We start from the raw sequence: 24974 nt of genomic DNA on the forward strand, positions 1-24974 counted from the left end.
ACATATACTGAGGTATATTCATGCATGCATTTGAAAAAAAGGAAGCAGATACTGGCTGTCACTTCCAGAACAATTTTGGTAGTACAATCAAGACTGAATCTTTCTAAGTAAAATACAACAAAGGAACAAGCTATGGAACAGATCAACTATTTTGGATTATACCAAGTAGTGATTAACTTTCCTGATAACTGTGGTACTCTCCCTCATCAGCTCAAAAATACAGAAAAACTTATAACAGCTTTGCAAAAAATATAGCTAACAGTATCTAGTACACAGGATATTTCCTGCTCAGTACCAAAGATCATTAGAAAAAATTATGTCCAGACATCAGTAATTTCTTTTTTCAGTTGAAATATTGCCTGACAACTTTAAATTGGCACCTCCTATCTCAGAATTCTTATCCTAATAAATTGGAATCACCCACTTCCATGTTGTCCATAATCCAGAATCAGATACACCATGTCTTTCCCTTTTTTTACACAATCTTTCCCACATACACTATTACAATTGGCTTTAATATACATGAAGTAGAAAATGGTGTAATTTTCAACTCAGCTTCAGTAATACAACAAAACCCCAAATCTTCTTGTTCTGTACTCCCCAATGGACTGAGTACGCAAAAAGTATTTGCTGTAAAAGCTACTGCTGTCTTGAGCAATTTTGTTTGTTGAAACCTCCATTCTATGTTTTATCAATTTATTTGTTTTGTAACATTTTAATTTTATTTTTCTTAATCTGTTAATTCTGTTCTTTAGACTATTTCACTTAAGATCAAGACTGTATAACATTCATTCTCTATTGACAAATTTGCCACTATATGTACCTTCTGCCTCCACCTGTTTCTAGTCAGCATTTAAAATATAGAATTATTTGCTATCTACCTTTCTTCCTTTGCAGTCAGGACACTGAAATGTTATTTTGGGCTTCTTACTGCTGTAACTGTCTCCATCTTCTTGATTTGTAAGTATGTAGGGAAAGCCATGAGATATAAGACATTCTTGTCCATAAAATTCTAACCAGATTCTCTAATCATGTTGTGTACCTTGCCTCTAGGAAGAGAACAAAAATATTCCATTGATCACTTAGAGATTGCAAGCTCTTCCTTTAGTTTGTACCTACAGACATTGTTCACAGACTGTTTTCCCTCCTTCTCTTGTGGATTAGAGCAGCCACTTCTCATTTCATTGACCAACTTGATGATTAGAGACATTTTCAGGAATTTCCAAAGTGACAACACAATAAAAACTAGGTTAAAACAATGTCCGTGTTCCTTTTTGCAGTTTCTCTGTGGTTCACATTTTGTTTATTCTCCTCTCAAAACCAAAACTGTATTCAATCTCCCTGGAAAAACAATATATTCAGGGGAGGTACAACATATTCAGTAATGGGGAGGCTCCACCCCTGGTTTGGAAGACCCTGAGACACAATTCACCAATGGGTATTGAAGTGTTTGTGCTGGCTATGTTTCAAGATGTGGAACTCAAAATCTACTTTTGGTAAAAGAATATTGGAAACTAATAAAACATCTGCTACTCTTTTCTATTGCCCATGAAGACTATGTACAGCCAATCATTGTCTATTCTGCCCATCATCTCTGCTTTGTTCATGAACAACTCCTTTCCTTCTTAAATATGAGTTTTCCTCTAGTTTCAGACTTGCTTGCCAACAAACCGTCAGCTAATTTGATTTTCTACATTGTCATTACTTGTTCCCACAAAGCAGAAAACATTTACTTTTTCAGTCAACAGACAAAGGAAATATGTGCTATATTAGGGCAAGAAACAAAACATGATGTATCTAATATATGCTATCCCATTGCAAGCCACAAGAGTATTGAAGTTAAAAAAAATGATGAACTGTCAGTTCTAACTTTGTAGAATGGCTTTACTTGATTAATCTATGTATCTGTGAGGTCTAAGTGACTAATAGATCCCAATTAGTAGAAAGTAAAATCTCAGATCGCCTATCAGTCATCTGAATAGTACACAATAGCAACTAAGTAACATGAATTTGACAGAGTTCTCAAACACATGCTTTGTGTGAATCATTCTACTGTTCATTGAAAATGAATTTTTATTTTTTCAGAAATCAGAGCTTTGAATTGCAGATTGTTTTTTAAATTCATATTTATGAATGCATATATGCAAGTGTGTGTATATATATAAATATATGCACACTTTGTCATTTGTATCTGCCAAACTGAAAAAAAAAAAAAATACATTTTCTACAGAGAAAAAAGAAAATATAAAATATGCCCATAGTCACATGGCAAAATTCTAAATATTGCATATTTTTTCCCCAGTCTTTGTAAATGAAAGCTGTTCCTGTGAAGTTAACAAACGAGAGATAATCTTGAAGTTATCTAGGATTCAGCATCCATTATCATAGTGCAATCATCTTGTTAATAATTCAGCAGCATCGGATTAGTTCATTAACATTAGAAATTCATATTTATTGGGTAAAGAATTCAGTTAGTATATAATAGCTAAATTAATGAGAACTGCCTCATACTTCCCACCATAACTGTTAATATTGACAGTCTGCTCTGTGTGCTTTTCTCATTTTGGAGGAAAATGGAACAGAACTACATATTAAACTTTTTTTCTCTGACCATCTGAGCAATATTTATAAACTAACCTATTTGTAAGGGCAATTTTGTCTAGAACTACAGATGACGATGATTATTATTATTATTAATAATAATAAATCCCCAAAGAGACCAGAAGAACCTCCCCAGACCCATAGACAGGCAGATGGAATTTTGAAAAGAATCGATTAAGCCTGAAACAAGAAAGTTTCCTTTTTGTCTTTACTCAAACATGGTTTTCTTCCATTTTAATCTCTTATACAACACATAGCTACAAATGATACCAGTAATCCATCCTAAGTGATGTTCTCTATTTTCTCCAAGGACCATGGCTTTTGAGTTGACACTCTCTTCTTTCTTTGTTTCGTCTTCTTTTAATTCTTTCATTGTCTCCCAGACATTTAAGTGTAAATACAGCAAGTGGCTCTTTATCTCTTCTATAGTACAAACTGAAACACAATTTTACATTTCATTATATTCTTAAATTGCCACAATGTTTTTAGGAATGTTACACAAATCTGACATCATCAGTTCCACCAAACATACGATATCTACCATAGCTTTAGATTTTTTCAGAGACCACAAGTAATGCACATCAAAAATATGAATCTAAACAACTTCTCAACATTTTGGAAAGGGCGGGACAGTCAAATTGTCACAGTGATGAAGATAAGAGCTGATGAAAATACATGTGCAACAGAAGCTCTGAAGACACTAAGGTGAGAGAAGAAGAAGGGGGAGCAGGTTGTCCCCCTGCAGCCCCCGTTAGACCACGCTGGAGCAGATACTCACCCTGCAGCCTGTGGAGGATCCTATGCTACTGTAGGTGGATGTGCCCTGAAGGAATCTGCAACCAGTGAAGAGCCCCTGCTGGAGCAGGCTCCTGAAATGAACTGCAGCCGGTGCAGGAGCAGGTTTTCTGGCAGGACTTGTGGCCCACAGAGGACCCATGCCGAAGCAGTCCATTCCTGAAGGACTGCACCCCATGGAAAAGACCCACACTGGAGCAGTTTGTGAAGAACTACAGCCCATGGGAAAGACCCATGCTGGAGAAGCTAGTGAAGGACTGTCTCTTGTGGGAGCGACCCCACACTGGACCAGGGGAAGAGTGTGAGGAGGGAGAGGTGACAGAGACAACATGTGATGAAATGACTGCAACCCCCATTTCCAAACCCCTGCGCTGCTCACAAGGAGGAGGGAGAAGAGTTGGGAGTGAAGCTGAGCCTGGAAAGGGAAAGGTGGGGTGAAGGTGTTTTTTGTTTAGTTTTTATTTCTAACTATACTACTCTGTTATTAATTGGTATTACATTAAATTAATTTCTCCCAAGTCAAGTCTGTTTTGCCTTTGAGGGTAACTGATAAGCGATCTCCCCGACCTTATCTCGAACCATTTTTTATCTTATTTCCACCCCCTTCTCTTGCTGAGAAGGGGGAGTGGTAGTGTGGCTTGGTGGACATCTGGCGACCAGCCAAGGCCAACAGACCACAATCAGACATAGGTGTTTAGGTAAGTTAAACTATAGATTTCCATTGATTACAATGAGATTAGACACATTACCATATCAAAACCAAAATTCAGCTGGATAACCATCTCCAAATTCCCAGAAATTATCTTCAAAACTCAAGGCCTATTTCTGCATGTGATAAATCTTTAACTGGTACATACTTAATCATATGAACTTAAGACCTTTTGTATCTGAAAAAGGCACAAATAGGACCAGATGAGTTCCTTGTGGAGATCACAGAAATTCCTTTGAAAATATTAATGTCATACTCAGTATCAGGAAATATTCTTTATCTACTACTCCTTCTTAAAAGAAAAAAAAATAAAAAGAAGTTATCAATCAAGGTTACTATTCAAAGCTTACCGAAATTGCCTTGCTATCTTCCCTCTGTTAGCAGGCATTACTGTTCTTGTTGTTTTGACCCAACCTTATTACTTGAATAATCTGTTTTTAAACTCATGGACAGTAGGCTGTGTTAAACACCACAGTTCAGATGCAATGTTTGACATGGGAAGTTCCTCAAACCTTAATTACAGATCTCTGGGAATGAACATAGGGCAGCTGTACTGCTTACACTGTGTACTTTCCATGAGCATCGGTTACTGACTAATGCAAGACAACAAGATGAGTCTTAGAACTATATACTGTGCATTTTGCTTCCTTCATCCCCAGACGTTAAACTGTCTTTCCTTCTCTGCCTGGTTCTTTTTCCTTTCATCTCTCCTTTAAGCTTAATTTCCCTATTAATTTTATTCAATTTTATTGATACTGTATTTTTTTTTCTTAAACTGTATCTCTCTATAGTAGCACTCAAATACATTGAAAAAGATGGTCCCTCTCCTTAGAGAACTAAAAAAGAAAACATAAATTACAGTTTGTTGAAAGAGTTTTATTAAATTTATGAGGATGATAGTAAATAAAAGCTGTACTACTTTAGAGCTGACCATCCAAAAAAGGATTCAGTTGAATTTATTTCAGTATTTATGATGAAATATTTAAGTTTTGTGTTGAGAAAGTTTTTCACGTTTTATCCAGAAAGATTTGAGTAGCCATACTAAAGCATTTATTTATTTTATATATGTGGTAATTTTCTAATTATTCTATGCTACTTTTTCCACCAAGAGTCTCCCCTGACCCTTATATCAAGTATCAGAGAAAACACAAATGCCTATGTTTCTTTGATATTAAGAGAAAACAGAAAACAAAGAACTCAGATTTCTCATTCTAAACTCAACTATACCTGACAATATTAAAACAACAATAACAAAAGTATATTTCTTGGTTTCTTTTCACTCATAATCTTGGGTTCTTACCAAGTGCGATGCAAGTCACAATTGCAAGTTGAGGATGTAAATCTTTTCCTATATTTTTTTGCATTTTCTCTTTTTATTGAATTTTCTATTCTATTGTAATTCAGTCTCTGTTATATGGTAGCATTTTGTTTTAATTAAATAGGGATAGGTAAATTCTATGCTTATATCACTCTTCTTTTTTGTTTCCTCCAGTATCGAGTTCCTGTATTGCTTTGTGCACCATTCCCAGTCAAAAACTAACTTAAACCTTAGCCTAAGTTTAGAGCTGCCTATAACATTTACTCAATCCTGGCTGGAATTTTTAATAAACTCTCCAATGTAAATCTTAAAGGATTATCTATAATTTGCACTGAGTTTGGATGTTTTTGTTGCAGCATTTTTTATGTTTATTCAGCAGCTGTAGAATATATTTCAAGTATAGTATCTAAAACCAGTTCAATTCAAGTGAGTTGCCTTCACTCCAAACAACCAAATCATTTGTGGCAGAGGACATAATCAAGATACATGACTGCAGAAGAAGGGAAAAAAGAGCAAGTAGTATCAAGAATGAAACCAGAAATGACACAGAGATTATGAACAGTGGAGGGGTCTGAAGAGACACACAAGAAGCAATAGTAGCATAAATATTTTTGGTGTCTTTCACTTCATTCAATGCAATGTACTGGCATTTCTTAACTGAATTTTTACTTTTATAGAAATAAATACTTTATTACATAAAACATTTTTGTGTGCTTGGGTTTTACACTATTGTTTTGTTTGATTTGTTCTAAATCAGAGGAAAATGAAGAAAAATATCACCTGCATACTTTTTATTGAAAAGTGTAGAAAGTTTTGTCCTGGTTCTCTGAAAGTGATTCTTACTGTACTATATTATAGCATATTAAATCTATTGCATTTTATTAAGTTATTCTATTAAAAAGAAGAGAAAATATGTGAAAACAATTAATTTTCAGGCAACAATTTTGAGTATTTTATATTTATTGATTTGTAATATATTTAGTATAAGCTATGGTTTGTAATATGTTTTAATTTGATTTAAAAATGAAGGTTCATTTTATCTAGGATAAGTTTTTATAAACTTTATCCAGGGAATGTTCTACCAAACTTCTACCTATCATGAAGTATCAAATTTAGAAACTCCAAAAATACTGATCGTGCATTGCCCTCTGCAAGTAGGCTTTTTGTATGTTCTCAATAATGCAAAATACATATTATCTAGCCTGCTTCATAAAAATTTTAATTAGAGGAGGCACATTCCTAGATCTGCTTCTGAGAAATCTGTAAAAAAAAAAAAAAAGCCCTGTGAAAACTGAATTAGTAAAATGAATAGCGAATTACAATGCTGGACATCAGAAGTGACTCCTGATTGAAGTCAAGTGCAGAAACGGAGTACATGGAAGTTAAAAGAAAGAATGAATGACCTGGGAGAAATTCAGAACATGTGAAAATAGAATTTGGGAGTGTTGTGGTTTGAGCCTACTCTGCAGCTAAATGCCACACAGTCGCTCACCCACCCTCCCCCCACTTGGGAATGGGGAGGGAATCGGAGGGACAAAGGGAGACTCGCAGGTTGAGAGAAAAACAGTTTAATAACAGTAACAGAACAACACACTGACAGCAGTATCACCAGGTAATGTACAATACAGCTGCTCACCACCCACCAACCAACACCCACCTGCTCCCGGCCTGCGATCCCCAACACAAAGGCACCACAGCAACACTCCCAGAAGTGAGAGCCCCTCCTGGCCCACTCCTGCCTTTATATAGTGAGCACAATGTCACATGACATGGGATATCGGCCAATCGGGGCCCAGCCCTCCAGCTGTGCTCCCCCCGCCCCCGCACACAGGTGAGGGCACTGGGACCTGGGGAGCCCTTGGGGTCTCAGGGTGCTGCAGCTCCTCCCGCTGCCAGACCAACAGGAACTCTAGTCCAGCCTCGACCAGGGCAGGGAGTCCCAAAAGTTGGGTGCAGATGAAGTTAGCAAAGGTTGTGATGGGAAAGAAGGGCTTCTATAATTACCTTGACAGCAAAAAGAAAACTATGGAAAACTTTCATCCACTGTTCAATAAAGCTTTCTTTGGCTTAGTTTGTCTTTCTTTTTTACCATGGTCTGCTTTCAGGCCTCCCAAGTCCCACCGTCTAGTGGCAGGATCTGTGGGGTATCACTCACAAAACAGGAAGATGTACTCTAGGCTGCAGTTAAGAGAACTGGAAATACACAAGTCCTTGGGACCAGAGAGGTTATGTTCAAGGAACAATGAATAAAGGAATGCAGCAATGTCCCTGAAAGGCCACTTTCTTATCTATAACAGATCGTGGTAATTGCAGGAGGTTTCTGAAGACTGGAAAAGTCAATTTCCATGTCCACCCTCAAGAAGGAAGATGTGGGTAACTATAGACTGTTTTGCCTCACCAAGAAGATTATGGAGCAAATTTGCTTAGAAGCTACATGCTGAATCACTACAGACAGTGAGGATAATAAGAAACTGGAACAGACTGCCAGGAGAGGAACCTCCACAAATGACGACATTTAAAAACTAACTGGGTATGACCTTCAATGGCCTAATCTAACCTTGGACTTGACCCTGCTTTGAGCAGGGGGAATTGAATCAGACTCTAGAAGGTCTCTTTCAAATTAAATTATATTCTACGATTGTAATGGCCAGAGTCAACACAAGGAGCTTTATCTGTGCTTGTCCAGCCACATCTGTCTAAAACAACATAGAATAAACACTATTAAAAAAAAAAAAAAAAAAAAAAAAAAAAACCAACAGAAAATACAGAACACTCTTCACTTTATTTTGTTTCATGTGACAAAATTCTAGTTTATTCAGAACATGATCTTTTAAATTCTACATAATTCAGCAGGTTTTTTTGCTAGTTGAGATTTTTTCTTTTAACTGCAGACCACAATGAAGTAGAAAATCAAATGTAAAGTTGTCTGAAGGTTTATTAGAAAATCTAAATAAGATTTTGGCTATTATTTCATGGTCAATCTTCTTATTAAGGTATCTTTCTACCTCCAGAGGACTTAGACATACTGTAGAATCAAAATGAAAAATGTGAAATTAAATTTATTGCTTAAAGTGGGCATACAAATATGAACAGCTATTTTAAAAACAGTAGGGGAAATGAACCAAACTAATAAAAAACCTTACAGTTTCCTCTGTCTCCTCTACAAACTATGCACATTACTGAAATACTCAAAATAGACAAAAAATATACTGGTAAAAAATACCTAATAAGCATCTAATAAGTATTTTTTCTGACAGTTTAAGAATGTAGATTCAGATGTTGAATTTATTTTTTTTCACCTCATCTGTGTTGAAAAATGTGAAAAGCAGAAATAGGCCAAGTAACTGTCAAGAAGGAACAATAAAATTCTCATTATTTCTGAAAAAATCTTTTTATTTGATTTCAGAAATGTACAGGGATGTAAAATTGGACACAAATTAGAAGGCCTTATATTATTATGCCTCCAGTTTTCTTTTTGATGGGAGGCACCTCAAGGCAAATGTTGCAGCTCTGGAAAACTATAAATGCAGATGGACAGAAGGACAGAAGTTTAATATTATTCCCTCTGCACTTGATACATCCATAAAGGAAAGATCTTGGTGATTTATATAAAAATGGCATCAGATCACAACTATCAGGGGTGCATAAAGTGCCAGATGCATAATACATTTAATATGGCAAAAAGCTTGGAACACAGGAGTTGTCTCAGTTGCCAAGTCAGCGGGTAGAAATTACTGAGGATGTAGTTGTCATCTGGGAACCTGAGTATATGAAGGCAAGGGAGAAACAGGAAAAAATGGCAGCTCTTAGAAGATAGGAGGGTAGAAACAAAGTCTTAAGAATTAAAAATGCAGAAAGAAGAGGAGAAAGATTTCTACATTTATTAGAGCTATTAATCTAAAAAGAGAAAGATTTCTATGTTTATTATAGCTACTATTCTGAAACCAAGTGGACTCCGTTTCTTCTGTGCTGCAAACTATCTAGATCAATCTGTTACTGCTTGTTAAGTGGAATTATTTTCTCATTTATTACAACTATTAGAACAATTTAAATATTTTAATGAAGGTTTCTGTCTGGTTTTACTGTTTAGTATTTGAACAATAGCTTTGGCTTTGCAGTCTGGCATAGTGTGCCTTTTTTAAAATCATTATTATGAGAGCTGGAACACAGAATATCCAACTTTTCTGTAAAATAGAAAAAGAATAGTCTCTGTGTCCATCCTCACTTAGGGTAAAAGAAACTTTGTAAGGTCCAAGTTGCCAAGATGACCTCGTAGTATTCCTCTACACCAGAAAGTCAATTTAGAGTTCAGAAATATGTAGCCTGTTTTTTGGTTTTCCGGTTGGGGAACTGTAGTCCAGTTCTGAACTTAGTACCCCAGCAGAGAAACCAGGGCACAAGCAAGGAATAGGTCACCCATAGTCTGCAGCCTTACATAGAGTTCAAATGCAAAAAGACTTTCTAACCTGGAAACTCAGAAGTATTGTCTGCATTTTAATCTAAACATTGGGATTGGATTTTTATTTGCATGCACTACATCAAAGGCTATAGCTAAAACAAAAATCTCAATTAAAAATCACTATTTTAAGCTCTAATTATAATCCAAAACCAAACATAGTTTCATATATACTGGCTGCATTAATACTATATAATTTTACAGAATTTCAGAAATTATAATGTCATTAGAATCTTTATACTAATAATTATCATTAAAACTATTTAAGATGGTTTTCAATTCATTCAAAGGCACACGTCATGGGAAGTCACTGTTCAGTATTAAGACACAAATAAGTGTCTGAGAGACTCTGTATGACAGAGTTATCAGAGTATCACAATCTTAAACTAAAAATGACTGTGTTCAGTGTAGCTGTACAGCACCTCATTTCAGAAATTTTCATTCTCCTCACATAAGACCAGCATCACAGCAGGGAGAAATGCTTGGAACACTCATGATATATTTGCTAGTTGAGTGTTCATCAAACTTTTGAAATCTATACAAAAAAAAAAACACCTTCAAAGGCCCAACCTTCAAACACCACCTTTTGCCACCACTTACATTAGTGGTACTTAAAGCAAGAGGGAAGCAGGCATGAGGGGCCACAGAAAACACTGTTCTAAGAAATAAGCGTACCCAAAACATGTACTTTTGCAGTTCCATTATCTTATGGTTATGTCCTACCTATGTGCAGGTATCTTGCGATTCCCAGCAATCAGGATAACGTCACAGAGCTGCTGTTGCTTCAGGTAGCTCTCCATCTTTCTGAAGGTTTGCTCTGCATGGTGAACAGCCTGGTAGAATTCCTCGGAGCTACATGAATCCATGTCGCAGTGGGGTGGCAAGGGGTGGCTGGCTCCTGACAGTCTGTAAAGCACAAGAAAAACTACATGTTGATCAGATGTGACCAGGTATCTAGACTTCATTGTTCTAGATTCTGATATAAGCAATAAATGCATCCTTTCCAGTTCTCATCACCGGAAGTACAACATAGAAAAATCTCACCATGCAGGGAGAGACAACTGAAATTTTACGTCTGTTAACACTAAAATGAATTTTTTTTAGCATAGACGCAGAAGTAATCCATTTCCTTCTTTGATAAATTTACAAAAAATATAAATATGAACTACAAAGAGCAATTCAGTATATCTATGTTAAATTTAATAGTATATTTATGTCTTCATTATTAAACTATGATTGGGCTCTATTTTTTTTTAGCGTAATAGAGCAAAATTATTTTACAGAATTAAACAATTTTTATTTATTTTTCTTAAATGTAAACATGAGCACACAAAGATATAATGGAAAAAGCAATCCTATCTTCGCACTGATTCTACGAGTGCCTACTCTAGTTCACTTCTTCAAATTCACATTAATTTTACACCACCTGGGAAAGAAAAATAAAACTCTAATTGACTTAATTTGTAACTAATTTGGAATATTTTCATAATGATAAACTACATACCTACTTTTTAACCAAAAGGTTCATTAATAAAAACTTAGTTTAGCCTACAAAGATAATGATATCTACAGTTCAAAAAATCAGAAAAGAAAAAAGAAAATAGAAACAGGATAAAAATGCAAATATTTTTCACTATATAGCCATATATTCTTAGCCCAAATTTTATTAGTTCAGCATTTCTTGTCAGAATTTTACTGGAAATAAGAAAATTTTCAGCAAGTACTGGCTCTTTGGGAAACTAATACTAGTATTTCCAGATAATTCACAATAAAGATGATATTCTCTTCATTTACAAATATGTAATGAGATTGTTTCGAATGAAAGCCATAAGATTTTATATATCTTGTGGTGCTGAAAATGAAGGACTTCACAGATGAAGCTGATTATAGTTTTTACTTCAACTAGATACATACAAAAGAGCTTACATAGTCAACAGAAGAGCAACAGAGGCCATGTTTTAGTTCAGCTTATCAAATAATAATATAAATTATTTCAAATCAATCTCATTTTATGTATCTCCTGTTAAAAGTTAAATATTAAGGATCACATAAGAAATTTTGATAATTTACAGTAACAGTACAACAGTTTCATTACATAAGGTTTTAATTCAGTAGGTACTATACTCTAAGAATTATATTAATAGACCTATCAGATAATGCAATCTGCACTGTTGGTGATGGAAAAAATTGAGAAGTGCATAAAGATAATAATTTTTAAAAGCAGGTAGCAAAATTAAATAAATTTATCTGAAAAAATAAAAAAAAAATGTTATTTGATGCTATGTGTATGCTGGTAAGGTTACAATATGTGTGAGCCTGTGTATAGGAAACCAAACTGGCAAAAATTTATTAATCACGATTCTTCAAAATGAAAGGAACAGTTCCTTAATTCTGTTATAGTCAATCTTTTTATATAGTCAAGTACGTTATGCTAGATATCTCTTGCAAACTCCTCCTAAAGGATAAAATAAACATATTAATTCTATGAGTGACATAATCTCCTTACGTGTTCTTATCCAGTCTGGACTGACAACCATGCTGAACAGAAAGCCAAGTTTATTTTCACATCTTTGGATCACCAACAAATACTTTCACGTAAAACCATAATGATGGAGCTAAGCTCATTAGTATGGTTAGTGGGTAGATACTTCAGTTCTTTTCTTTCATTTGCTTTTTTCCTCACTTTGACTGTATCCCGATGCAGATGTCCTTAGTTTTATTGCCGAAGAATTAGAATGATAAGTAATTTGCAAGTAATAAATCAGTGCCTAATAGATGAGGTTGCTAAACAGACACATTTATTCCTTTCTTCCAGGGAATTTAGAATTGACAACAACCACAGTTCTGAGAAACTTATTTTTTGTATCTTGAAGGATACAGGAAGCGGAGACCTTACAAGTACAAAACCCTGCAAGCAGGCATCAGGTGCTTATAAATCTACACAATGAATCAGCCTCCTGAAAGGAGCTAAGACATTCTTCTTGAAAATAGAAACCAGGAAAGATGTCACAGCAGACCTCAGTTTTTACATACATATGCAATTGAAGAACAACCAAAAAGCACAACCACCTTTCCTCAAGTTACTGTCAGTAGTACTCTGTTTCAAGACTCAAGGAAGCCTCCTTCATTAAAGTATGACCCAGATGCTCTGCTTTCATTCCCTCTTTCCTTTTACTATTGGAGAGGTAAAAGACACTGTCTCATATGACACCCTTGTCTCTTGAGAGACATGGATCTGATGGATGGACCACCTGGTGGATAAGGAATTGGCTGGATGGTCACACTCAAAGATTTGTGGTCAACAGGTTGATGTCCAAGTGGAGAGCAGTGATTAGTGGAGCTCCTCAGAGGTCAGTACTGGGACCAGTACTGTTTAACATCTTTGTTGGTGACATGGACAGTGGGATTGAGTGCACTTTCAGCACGTTTTATGATGACACCAAGCTGTGTGATGCGGTCGACACGTTGGAGGGATGGAATACCATTCAGAGGGACCTGGACAGGCTGGAGAGGTGGGCCCATGCAAACCTCATGAAGTTCAACAAGGCCAAGTGCAAGGTCCTGCACATAGGTCGAGGCAATTCCAAGCATAAATACAGGCTGGGAAATGAGTAGAGTGAGTGCAGCCCTGAGGGAAAGGACTTGGGAGTGTTACTGGACGAAAAACTGACTATGAACCACCAGTGTGCACTTGCAGTCCAGAAAGCCAACTGTATCTGGGCTGCAGCATGAGAAGTATAGCTAGCACATCAAGGGAGGTGATTCTCCCCCTCTACTCCACTCTAGTGAGACCCCACCCGGAATACTGTGTCCAGCTCTGGGGGCCCCAACATAAGATTGACAAGGACCTGCTCGAATGGGTCCAGAGGACCATGAAGATGTTCAGGGGGCTGGAACACCTTCCATATGAGAACAGGCTGAGAGAGTTGCTATTGTTCAGCCTAGAGAAGGCTCCAGGGAGACCTTATAGTGGACTTCAAATAATTAAAGAGGCCCTACAGAAAAGATGGAACACATCTTTTTACAAGGGCATGTAGTGATAGGCCAAAGGGTAACAGCTTTAAATTGAAAGAGGGTAGATTTAGATTAGATATAAGGAAGAAGTTCTTCACTGTGAGGGTGGTGAGGCACTGGGAGAGGTTACCCAGAGAAGTTGTGGCTGCCCTTTCCCTGGAAGTGTTCAAGGCCAGGTTGGATGAGGCTTTGAGCAACATGGTCTAGTGGAAAGTGTTCCTGCCTCAGGCAACGGGGTTTGAACTAGATGACCTTTATGGTCCCTTCTAACACCAACGTTTCTATGATTATAAGTAGAAAAAATTCCTACTCTGAGGAATCAGCTCAGTGTCAAACCCGAAGTAAGATTATTTCTTCCTCACATAGGCATTATTTTCTCTTCCCTCCCCAGTATCACCAAAATCATTGCCCTTATTCACAATGCATTTTCAGTTAATGAAGATTCTGACTCCAAGCAGGAATAATAAATAAATAAATCTCTGCCACTGCACAAATTAAATCACTTATATTTGTGAGACTGCTTGCATCTCATTTAACAACAACAAAAAAAGTAAATAAATGTTGATTTATGGTCTTCCAAGCCTCTTGTGGCAGATGAATACAGAAAACAGGAAAGTGTCCTGCATTTGCCACAGGCATTCATAATGCATTCACAGTACATTCATACTTTAATTACCCAATTGGTAATACAATGGGGAAACACGTTCTCCATTATGACAGACTGTTATCATAAAACTTTAACAATTCACTGACACTTTTATTATTTCAAATTGTAAAAATATTATAATAAATGTAACTGTATTATATTGACTTGATTTTCTGATTTTTATCATTAAAATAATAAATATTAAATAGTTTACTTCCCTATACATGATGAAATCAAGAGGATGGTTTCAGACTTTAATATAACTAGGAGTTGACATCAGATAGTATTTGAATTCAGAAGTAATGCACATAACTTATGGTTTTATCACCATTCATCATTTATGCCCATACTTCCACACAAAGTGAGATTTTTACAAATAGACATTGAAGACTATACATTCAGAAACTGCTGAAGCAAACACCACACAGGAGTCTCCTTTAATATACTATGGAAAGAAAGCTCCCATATCTTTGAGGCAGGTCTGCCTGTAAATCCGTTAGCTGCTGCTATCAGTGTAATTCTCCAACAATTGCCACTTCATAAACTTCATAAAACCAGTGCCAGTGCCACTGACATAACAGCCCTCTTCTACATTAGACCCATAACTACTCTAGGAATAATGAAACTTCTTATATAAAAGAGCAGTGCTGGATTTACTAGTGAGATGGCTAAGAGAGAGAGAGGGAGAAAAAAAAAAAAACGGAAAGAAAGAGAAGAGGTGCAGGGCATGCTTCATGTTATGTGACAGGAGAAAGGCTTTTCCACTCCAGCCCCAGCCAACCCCTTTACAGCTGATTTCACTTCCTTCCTTACAGCAGTGCTGTATTTTCTGAATGAATGGCTTGCATTATGCCTAAGAGAGATGCTAGTGCCGTGTTAACTATCTTGTCACGACAAATAGCCATATCTATATGGATAAACTAAGTAAATTATCTGACACAGTTACTCATTCAGAGTGTGTGCACAAATATAGGCAAGGATGCAGATGCAGATCTCTCTTTTATTAAGAAACATGTATTTCCAGCATTTAATTTATGATATAGGCACTTTATGTAAACATAAATCATATATGTGAATGATGGTAATGGCATACAAAAAAGGACAAGTAAGTATTTTATTACTATTGCATTTAGCATACATTTCAATAAGATTTCAGTGTGTTACTGTATTACGTGCTGATATTCTACAGCATAGGTAGTATGTCAAAGCTTAAAATACTCTATGACTGCAATGGAAATCAAGTCAAAGACCACGTGAATCTGAATCTTTAAAAATCCCCACTTAAAATTCTGGTTCAGTTAAGCACTGAACTTGGTGACAACACACATGCATGCACACCTCCCCCCCTCCACCCCTATTCATAAACTGTATGAATGATGCTTCAACCAACGTCCTGTTGCAAGACAGCTTTTAGGGAGCTTGCACAGCATTCAGTATCAAGCAGCATACAATCTCTTCCTGGTATTTGTTACAGACCTATCGAGTTTCACATATGGTTCGGTGATGCTCGTGAATTTCATGATCCTGACATGCCTGCCTGCATCTGCAAACGCGTGGGAAAGATACATCTAAAGTAAAGGAATAAATCATAGGTCATTTTGCCACACTATTTTGAAGTGTCAATACATTTTTTGCTAACCTCTAAAACAGCAATCAAGATTGAGAATTTGGTGAATCCTGTTTAAAATGAATTTGACAGATTCAGCTTCTACAATACAGGATCACTAAAACCTTGGAAACTTAACTGGCAAGCAATTAAGCACTACATATTCCATAACAGCTACCACTCATTAATCCTGCATATACCTAGACTATGTTCTTCATAGTATGTTCAATATGAAAAAGGTCTCATTAATTTTACATATACATGCATGGTGGCACAAAAACCACCATGTCTTGGTCTACCACAGTATTTGCAAAATTATTACCTACAGAAGCCAAAATCAGACCGTAAGAGTGATATGCTAGACCACTTAACTAAAAAAGTAGGTACATACACATCCAAGTTAAATATTACCCTTAATTTGCAAATTTGTAGGCATGGAATCTCCAGCCAAAGCCATAATATTATGTACAGCTATAGAGAGCTACAGGGCAGCCTGTGGTATAATTAGTGCTTACCTTACAGAATAGAAAAAACATTAATTTTTCCATGTTACTGTTTGTGATTTAAAGATTTTTTACATATGTTAAACAAAGTGTAACACAAACTTAAAAGCAAAACCTGGAATTCAGATTTTATTTTTCCATTAAAAGGAAAGTTAATTCTTTGTGCCACTCTGCCATTGGCTTAATTGTTCTTAAAAGATGAAGTAGCTGAGAAATTTTCACTCTCCTTCTCCTCCACAGTCTAGTCTGTAGACCCCAAAGTAGGTAAGACCTTCCCCTCCACAGGCAGAGGAGGAATCAAGTCCAGAGCATGAGTGCTCTAGCCACAGAGTTAACTTCAAAAAGCACAGAGAAGCCAGACCTCTGTAATCAGTCATTTTGCACATAGCATATGCAGACATGAATGTTTAACTTCTTTAAAGAGATATAGGGATGAGATACTTGCCTGTGACTCCCACACAGATGAAGGTACTTACAGGAATACATATGAAGAAATGCAAGATCTAAAGAAAGACATTTATTTTCCTCACCTGCCCTGCACTGGCTAATTTATGAGGACTCTCACTCTGTACAATGGCTTTTGTGCATCTCCATTTTGTGGTACTTAGCCTCTTACATTAACCTTTTAAGGAACTATGTATATTTTTTTAACTGTAGGTACCAAAAATTTAGGTATTCCAGAAACAAAGTCTCATTTGGAAGCTGAGTTCCAGGGATGAAAAAAGCAATTTCTAGATTTCTGAACTATGTTCATATTTACATTCAATTTAATGCAACACTGGTGTACATGAAGAGGTCTTCAGTCATATTTTGTAACACTAAGATTCCTGCTTATGCTTCCAATTTTCTTCTTAGGCTATCATATCACAGCAATTTTTTTTGAAGTCATTCTCATTCTTTTCTTTCCCAATTTTATCTAGATACAAGACAAGACAAACAAACTGCAGGTCATATATAGAGAGATAAAAAATATTGACAATTTTTGCATATCTTTGATGACTGTGGACTTAAAAGAAACTGTACAAATTCCCTTCCTGTCTCAGGTCAGCTTTAAAGAATGCTAGCAACGATTACTTGGCTGTATTTTATGCTTACTCCATATGGAATATTCATGAATTTGTAAAAAGTTAAAAAAATGCCTTCCTCTACATTAAAATACACAACCCCTTATTTTTTCAGGTCTACAGAATTGTAAACATGCACTTCCAACCAGTTTCAGTGAACCCCACACCACTACAAAATTAAGAATTAATGACTAGAATAAGATTTATTTTAACCAGGCTAGTTATAAACCAGGCTAATCTACACTGTCACTGCACCTCAAAAAGTGCCTGCCTACACAAGTCTAAAGTCTTCTTGACTTTTTTTTTTTATTAAATGTGCTTGCTTTTGCTTTCTGAATGTGTGCCTTCAAATGTCAAGCTAATTTCAGTGCATATGGACTAATTTGAAGACACTTCCATTCCCTGATTATCTGAATCAAACTCAGTCTATACAGAATGGTGCAGCTGTGAATTATGTTATTATTCAAATAGTAGTTAAGACCTGTGATTTGGCAGATTTTTTTTTCCCTACTTATATATATTTCTTCAGTTTTGGGATAAAAATAAAATTCTACTTTAACTATACTTGAAAAGACAAAAATGTAAAGTTCATTAGTCATTTAAAAATGGATTAAAAAGATTACATCTTCAAGGACCCCTGCAACCTTTGTAAAGCTATCAAATAGCAGCAAGATATGATTATCAGAGCCAAATTCTGAATAATTTCTGAAACTAGATTATTCAGGAATCAATTACATAGTTTTATAATGGAGTCTTCATTCAACATAATTAATGTGATATACATCAGAATCAGTATCTATGGAAACATACTTAAAAATGACCACTGATTGCAGAATATATCTTCAATTACTTCTCTAGCTATACAACTTCTTAAAAATATTGAAAATGTGCAATAATATATTATACAATTGTTAGCCATGAATGTTCTTTTCATCACAATACCAGATACTAAAATACACTACATTAATTATATTCTATTATAATAATGTTATAAAAGATAACAGTGCATTTAAATGTTTTAACTTATTAGTCTTTCTTGATCAATCTAATACTTATTGGAAAGTTGAAGATTAATATAAAAATAGAGAACATAAATGTACTTTTAATCAAACTACTTTAAAAATATCTGTAACTGCCTACATCTATATCAGCAGGTCAGAAAGAATTTTGATCAGTTTCTTTTCCATTCTTTAGATAAAATGTGAATACAACAGCGAACATCTGAGTGCATTAAAAAAATAAGAAAAAAATGTATAAAGGCAACTTAAATTATCTTATAAACTAATGTACACAGTACCTAAATTAAATGGAAAATGACATTTTAAAGACTATTTAGATGAAAGTAATATTGCTTGGATAAGTGAAGTTCTAGAAATAATTAGTGATATTACCTCACATGAATCAGAAGGTACAGAAAACCTTGCCTGATGTAAAGAGCATGTCTTCTATGCCTTACACTTTCTTGAGGAAGCTACTCCCAACATCCTTCTGGGCTTAAACAGCCAAAAATCAGAAAGAAAGCAAACAAGTAAGTACCACAGTCTTTTAGATTCATATTTAGAATTTTTTTTTTTTTTGAACAACATTAGTTTAGATGGAAGTTATGCATATATACTGGCTTCACCTGTGTTTTCTAGTACTTCTTCACAACTGTCTAAGCGATGATGAAAAACAGTTGTTCTACGAATGCAAGATACACAGAACTACATAAAAATTGTTTTTTCAACAAATCAAACATACTAATCCATAGAACAGCAATAACGAGGCTCAACTAAGAATTTTCTGCAATCACTTTAAATCTAGTCAAGCCACAGACATAATAGTAGTATAAACTGCATTCTTGACAACGTGTGACCAACAAAAACAGTCATAATTTCATGCCTGGCCTTCCCGTGTTTCATATAAAGCTCAAATGAGTGTGTTAGTGTAGGGTAACTTGGAGAAATCTTTCAATTTGTAAGGTCATTGGGACTGTTCACTTCTGGACTTAAATTTGAACAGCTCTAGGGTGATCTGATTTCAGCAAACCTGAAATGGTGTGTTTAGCTCCTCAGGGTTTGTTGGTGTGTAGCACAATTTCTGCCACCAGAGTACTCCTCCATATCAGAAGCTGGGGAGGGGGGAGAGTAGAGCAGAGGAAGAAGGAAATTATATGTAACAGGAATTCCTGCCATTTGTTTTTTGTTTTGTTTTGTTTTGTTTTTAAAGGGGAAAAAATGAAAAGAAAAATCCCACAGCCCAAATTATAGGTAACTGCTCCAGTCTGAAATAGTTTAAATAGCTCTATCACTGGTATAGATGCCTTTCTAGCCCTGTGCCCTGCCTTGGTAGGTTCACTATTTATTTAATTCAACAGCTAATATTCATTAGCTATCCCAAGCATTATATGCTCTCATATATATTTACTTGGTTGACATTATTTTGCTGAAAAGCCATTTCCAGTCACGATTGAATGTTTCCATATCTTTGGCAGCTATAAGACAAATAGAAGGCATTAATGCTGTAATTACTAGCCTACTTCTAAGAATGATATAGATGTGACAATTTTTCACTAGTGAAATTGCTGCCTGAGATGACTAGTTTACACAATGTGTAGCTACAGAGACCTTAATTGTGGAATTAATTTCATTTAGATGTCACTTAAAATCCAACTTATATAAAACGGTTTTATAACTGGAATTCATCAAACTATCCTACACATGCTTCAGGGCAGAATGTGACAATTAGGAAATGCTATAGCTTAGCCTCTTGGCCAAAGATGTTTGTAGGCTATGAAAGTTTTATTGTCAGCTTTCTTTCTACACCTGAGCAATTTACATACACAAATTTAGCAGATAAATCAGTACTTATGAGCATGCCTCGAGTTTCATTAGGAGTGCTGTAAAACAAACACAGAGGTTTCCTCTAGTCTTCTTACTCCAAAGTGAAGATAAATTGTCTACCACTTTACACCATGCAATAATTTTTTTCAACAAGAAGCCATGTTAATGATAATTACTTGATTACACATTTCTTTCATGGCTTCTCAATAAAAGACTGGCACTTTCAGTGAAAATTCAAGAATCTTTACCCCACATCAGTAAATTCCAAACTAGAACCTTTGTTTCTTAGTTGATGAAGATCTCTAACTCCTCTGTAATGAAAGATTAAGGCAGAGAACCTGTACTTTCTGATTTATGCTACAGTGAAGTAAGATATCTGTATTTCCAAATTATTTTGACAATCCAAATATTATTACCAATTACATTTATTATTACCATTACATTTTATTACCAAGAAACTGAAACAAAAGCTACCTGTGAACATGACAATGAACCTGCATGTCTTCTTTGTAGACTGGGTGTGACCATAATAAAGCAGTTATTAATGTTTGTTGGATAATCGCAATCATTATTTAATATACATCATAAAATTAAGTACAGTCCTGTATGAGACTGACTCTTATTAATGAACTACACCTGCTAATAATTTTGATTTCTGCCAAGCTTTGCAATGATGGAGTATTCAATTTAAAATGTTAATATGTGCATGCACACTAATTTCTGGGTTTCTCAGCTGTTGTATTTGGACATCTGTCGAGTATGCATTATGCTACTGACAGGCCACAGATTTCCAAGAAATCATATTGCATTGAATCCTTTCCATTGTGCTTGACATTATCTTTTTTTCTCACTGTCAAAAAGAGGGATTAATTTATCCTACAGTGATATAAAATCTCTCAATCATAACATGTAATTGCAACGGATTGCAAAATACTACTCATCCCCCCTGGCCAGACATTTCCTATTTAAAGCACCATCATTGACAAGACATCAACAGATGTTATTTCAAAGGTACATGTTATGCTGGGAAAAACAAAAAAAAACAAACCTTAGTCCAGTGCATGAGGCTGAGCTCCTTTCGAAGTTGTGCTTATTCAAGTTTATTCTACTTGTGCTTATCTGGAAGAATCTCATCCCTAAAACACCATCACAACACCTGAACTCTAAAATAAAGCCTGACATTATGACTATGTTTGCCATTATATGCAGTCTCTGTATCAAATTGCATTTTCTTAAAATGATATTTCATTAGCACTTTCCTTACTTTTAAAATAGTATAGTGACACTCTTTCAGTGATTAGTGATATTTTTACCATTATGTGTTTAATGTAAATTTTTTATTTTATGTATGCCTGTGCACAAGTACATAACTAAAAAAAAATCACATGCATAATACCACTCTGTTTGCAATAAAAAGGACTAACAGGGTATTTGTATGAGGTTTTTTGTTTGCTTGCTGCCCTGAGAATACCTTTTCTGACGATTTAGAAAATAATTGAAAGATAAATTAAAAAAAAATCAATTTTGTTTATAATTTCACAAGCACTTTAGACTATAAAAGTATTCAGGAAATCATGTAACACAGTAATGTATTTAGCAAGAACTCAGCCTTATACATGACAGAACTCTTAATTCTGTGGTAAACGTACTACAATGTTGCTGAAAAGCAGATTAAGTTTAAACTAAACTATGAACTCAGAAGTGTAACTATTTCATGTTCTTACCTTACAAATGACACATCACAAATTGACCTTGATACACATATTCTTTCAACTAAGTGCTTGTCAATTCTAATGCTGTGTTGTTACATTTAGGATAGAACTGCAATATCTGAAAATACTTTGGTTTTAATAATAAAACATGGTTTAAATTTTAAACTGAAAGAAGAAAATAATTCCTACCACATAGAACTTAAAAAAAGAAAGCATATGTGCATATTTTTATTTGAAGGAAGGGGAAAACATAATTGAAGCATACGATTAATTTGGGATATTACACAGGAAACTAGTGTATTATTTCATCACTTTAATTGTGAAAACTGAGAAATTAACAAGTCGTGAATGAACAAATACCGTTAGGAGAAATCCCAATGTTTAAAAATATTTGAATGAAAAATTTCGCTTTCAGAGCACCAAAGACCTGACTAATTAAAATCAACAAAAAGTCATTTGCCCACAAGAGGCAGCTAATTAAGGATATGATAATGGTAATTGCATTCAAAACTCTCTTGAAGATCAGATTGCTACTCACAAAGTTGGAAAAATGTTTTGATTACGTTGTAATGCAGTCTTAGTAAACAGATAAACCTGAAATTCTGATGGAAAGCTGTCAATATACACTGAGTTTATTAAGAAGATTTTAAACCAATACACTGTTGTACTTATATTTACTGAAAACTAGACAAAATATTAGTAGGTTTATTTTTAATATTGCTGCTATAAGTATTAATTATTTGTGCAACAAATAATAGTTAGTAAAACATACTAAACCAGGAATACATAGTAAAATTTTTGAATAAGAAAACATTAGAATATGTCATGCTTTCCTTAAAAGCACTGTAAAAGCGTAAGGGAATACAGTGTTTAATCAATGCTTTTAAATAAGGACCTTCCTAGATAGATATCCTAAACCTGAATGTCAAGCTCTCTCTTTTTATAAAATAACTTGGCAGAATTTTATCCTATTTTCCTTCACCTATCTTAAATATAAATACATTTAAACATATAAGTATGTGAAAAACATGAAGATGGCTCTTTTTTTAAGATAGGCTTGATTTTTATGATAGTAATAGTTTATGTTATACTACCTAAATGCCTTCACCAAAAACTAGATGTCTGCTGTGATAGTCACTTTATAAGCACTTCAGGAGATCTTTGCACCCATAAACACCTGGAAGACCTCAAGCTGAATAAAGGAGACAGAGATATACTACTTTCTCCACTGAGTCCATTTGTTGAGAATTGTACCCTGCCATCTCTTGGATTTTAGAGCCATGTAAAACATGCAGAGCTTTACAGGAGTAAATACAAAACACTCAAAAATGGATTATGTGGTCACTAATTTAGGGGAAAGTCAGGAAAGTCTCTAACAGTGGAGTCATTTGTCAGTTCTTCATTTGGCAGAGGGGTTGGCTGGCTATTTTTATTTTAATTCTTATTTTAGCAGACATCCAAACACATAATGCATGCTGAAACTGTTAGGCCTCTACACCTCTGTTAGGCCTCTACACCTTTTTTTTTTTTTTTTTTTCTTCGCAACTATTCCATGTCCAGGTCAGTTGAGGGGTCAAGCTCCAGAATTCATGTGTTCTTCAGTATTCTTGGCCTGATCCTGGTGATATTTTTTTTCACAATGTTTGTCACAAAAGCAGCCACTCAAAAATGCAATAATGGTTGTTTTTTTGATATAAGGCACTGAGGAGGAGGAATTATTTACATAGTGTTAGGGAAAATACTGGGTGGATCCAGCAGTTTGAGAGAGACCAGACTGGCACAGCTCCATACTCCCAGGTGCAACCAGTAGCAGAGCAAAAGATGTATTCCCAGCGTGCGTGCCCAGTCGGCACACATACACCACATTTATATGTGTACATAAATCTCTATATACACACACTCGTATATGCATATCCAGCCACACAGATCACAGAGACTCAGAGCACCCACACAAACACAGCACCAAAGGTCTCATCTTGCTCCCCTCTGGCTGAGCAGGATGGAGGCTGTTATGTACAAGGTAGATGTCACCAGCAGCTGGTCTCAGATAACCCAACTGCCCAGTTGCTGGCACCTGGGCATACACGCTGCCAAGGTCACAGCCCACTCCGGCTGCTGGTACAGACCCCCCTCACTCTCTCTCACACACACAAACAGAAACATGATTTTTGTTCCCCAGTCCAAAGGATCTTAATGTAAGACCAATAAAAAAGCTATTGAAAAAATATATCAACAGTTATTAGTGGAAAAAAGACCACAAAAGAGTGCTTCTCCCTCAGGGACAAATGTACTAATCATCAGGCTAAGACAGATTTCCTTATATTGTACTTAATGAAACTCCTCATGAAATAGAGAAAAAGATTTACCAATATAGCATTAACATCATTCTTATAGTCCTTTGGTGGTGTCTTGAGACATGGAAGCTACAGGCTGCATTTTTTTAAAAGCAAGGTGAAAACCTAGCCTTGTACCTTCTATTTTCCACACTTGTGACAAACTATTAAATGGAAAGAGAACAAACCTCAGTGCATCTGGTGGGCTTGAACGTTTTCTCTTCTGATGTTTTACATTGACTCTAATCTATCAGGCATTTGTTGTTAATTTTATATATGTTGTTAACATGTATGTTTATATATTTGTGTGTGCATAATACATACACATTTTATATGTGTATGTTTTCATATTAATATATACATGTGCACATAGATATATGTGTATACACACATAC

The 24974-nt window shown here is 35.3% G+C and overlaps 1 protein-coding gene across 1 annotated transcript in view; it reads right to left on the reverse strand.

Moving 5' to 3' along the window:
• Window positions 1-24974, reverse strand: part of KLHL1 (kelch like family member 1) — a 217956-nt gene that overhangs the window by 159586 nt on the left and 33396 nt on the right. Inside the window, exon 2 of the mRNA XM_042806068.1 lies at window positions 10603-10785. Coding sequence (XP_042662002.1) covers window positions 10603-10785 — 183 coding nt within the window. The remainder of the gene's footprint in view (window positions 1-10602; window positions 10786-24974) is intronic.

This window comes from Tyto alba, unplaced genomic scaffold (assembly GCF_018691265.1).
Source record: "Tyto alba isolate M040663 unplaced genomic scaffold, T.alba_DEE_v4.0 Super-Scaffold_45, whole genome shotgun sequence".
NCBI classification, from domain to species: domain Eukaryota; kingdom Metazoa; phylum Chordata; class Aves; order Strigiformes; family Tytonidae; genus Tyto; species Tyto alba.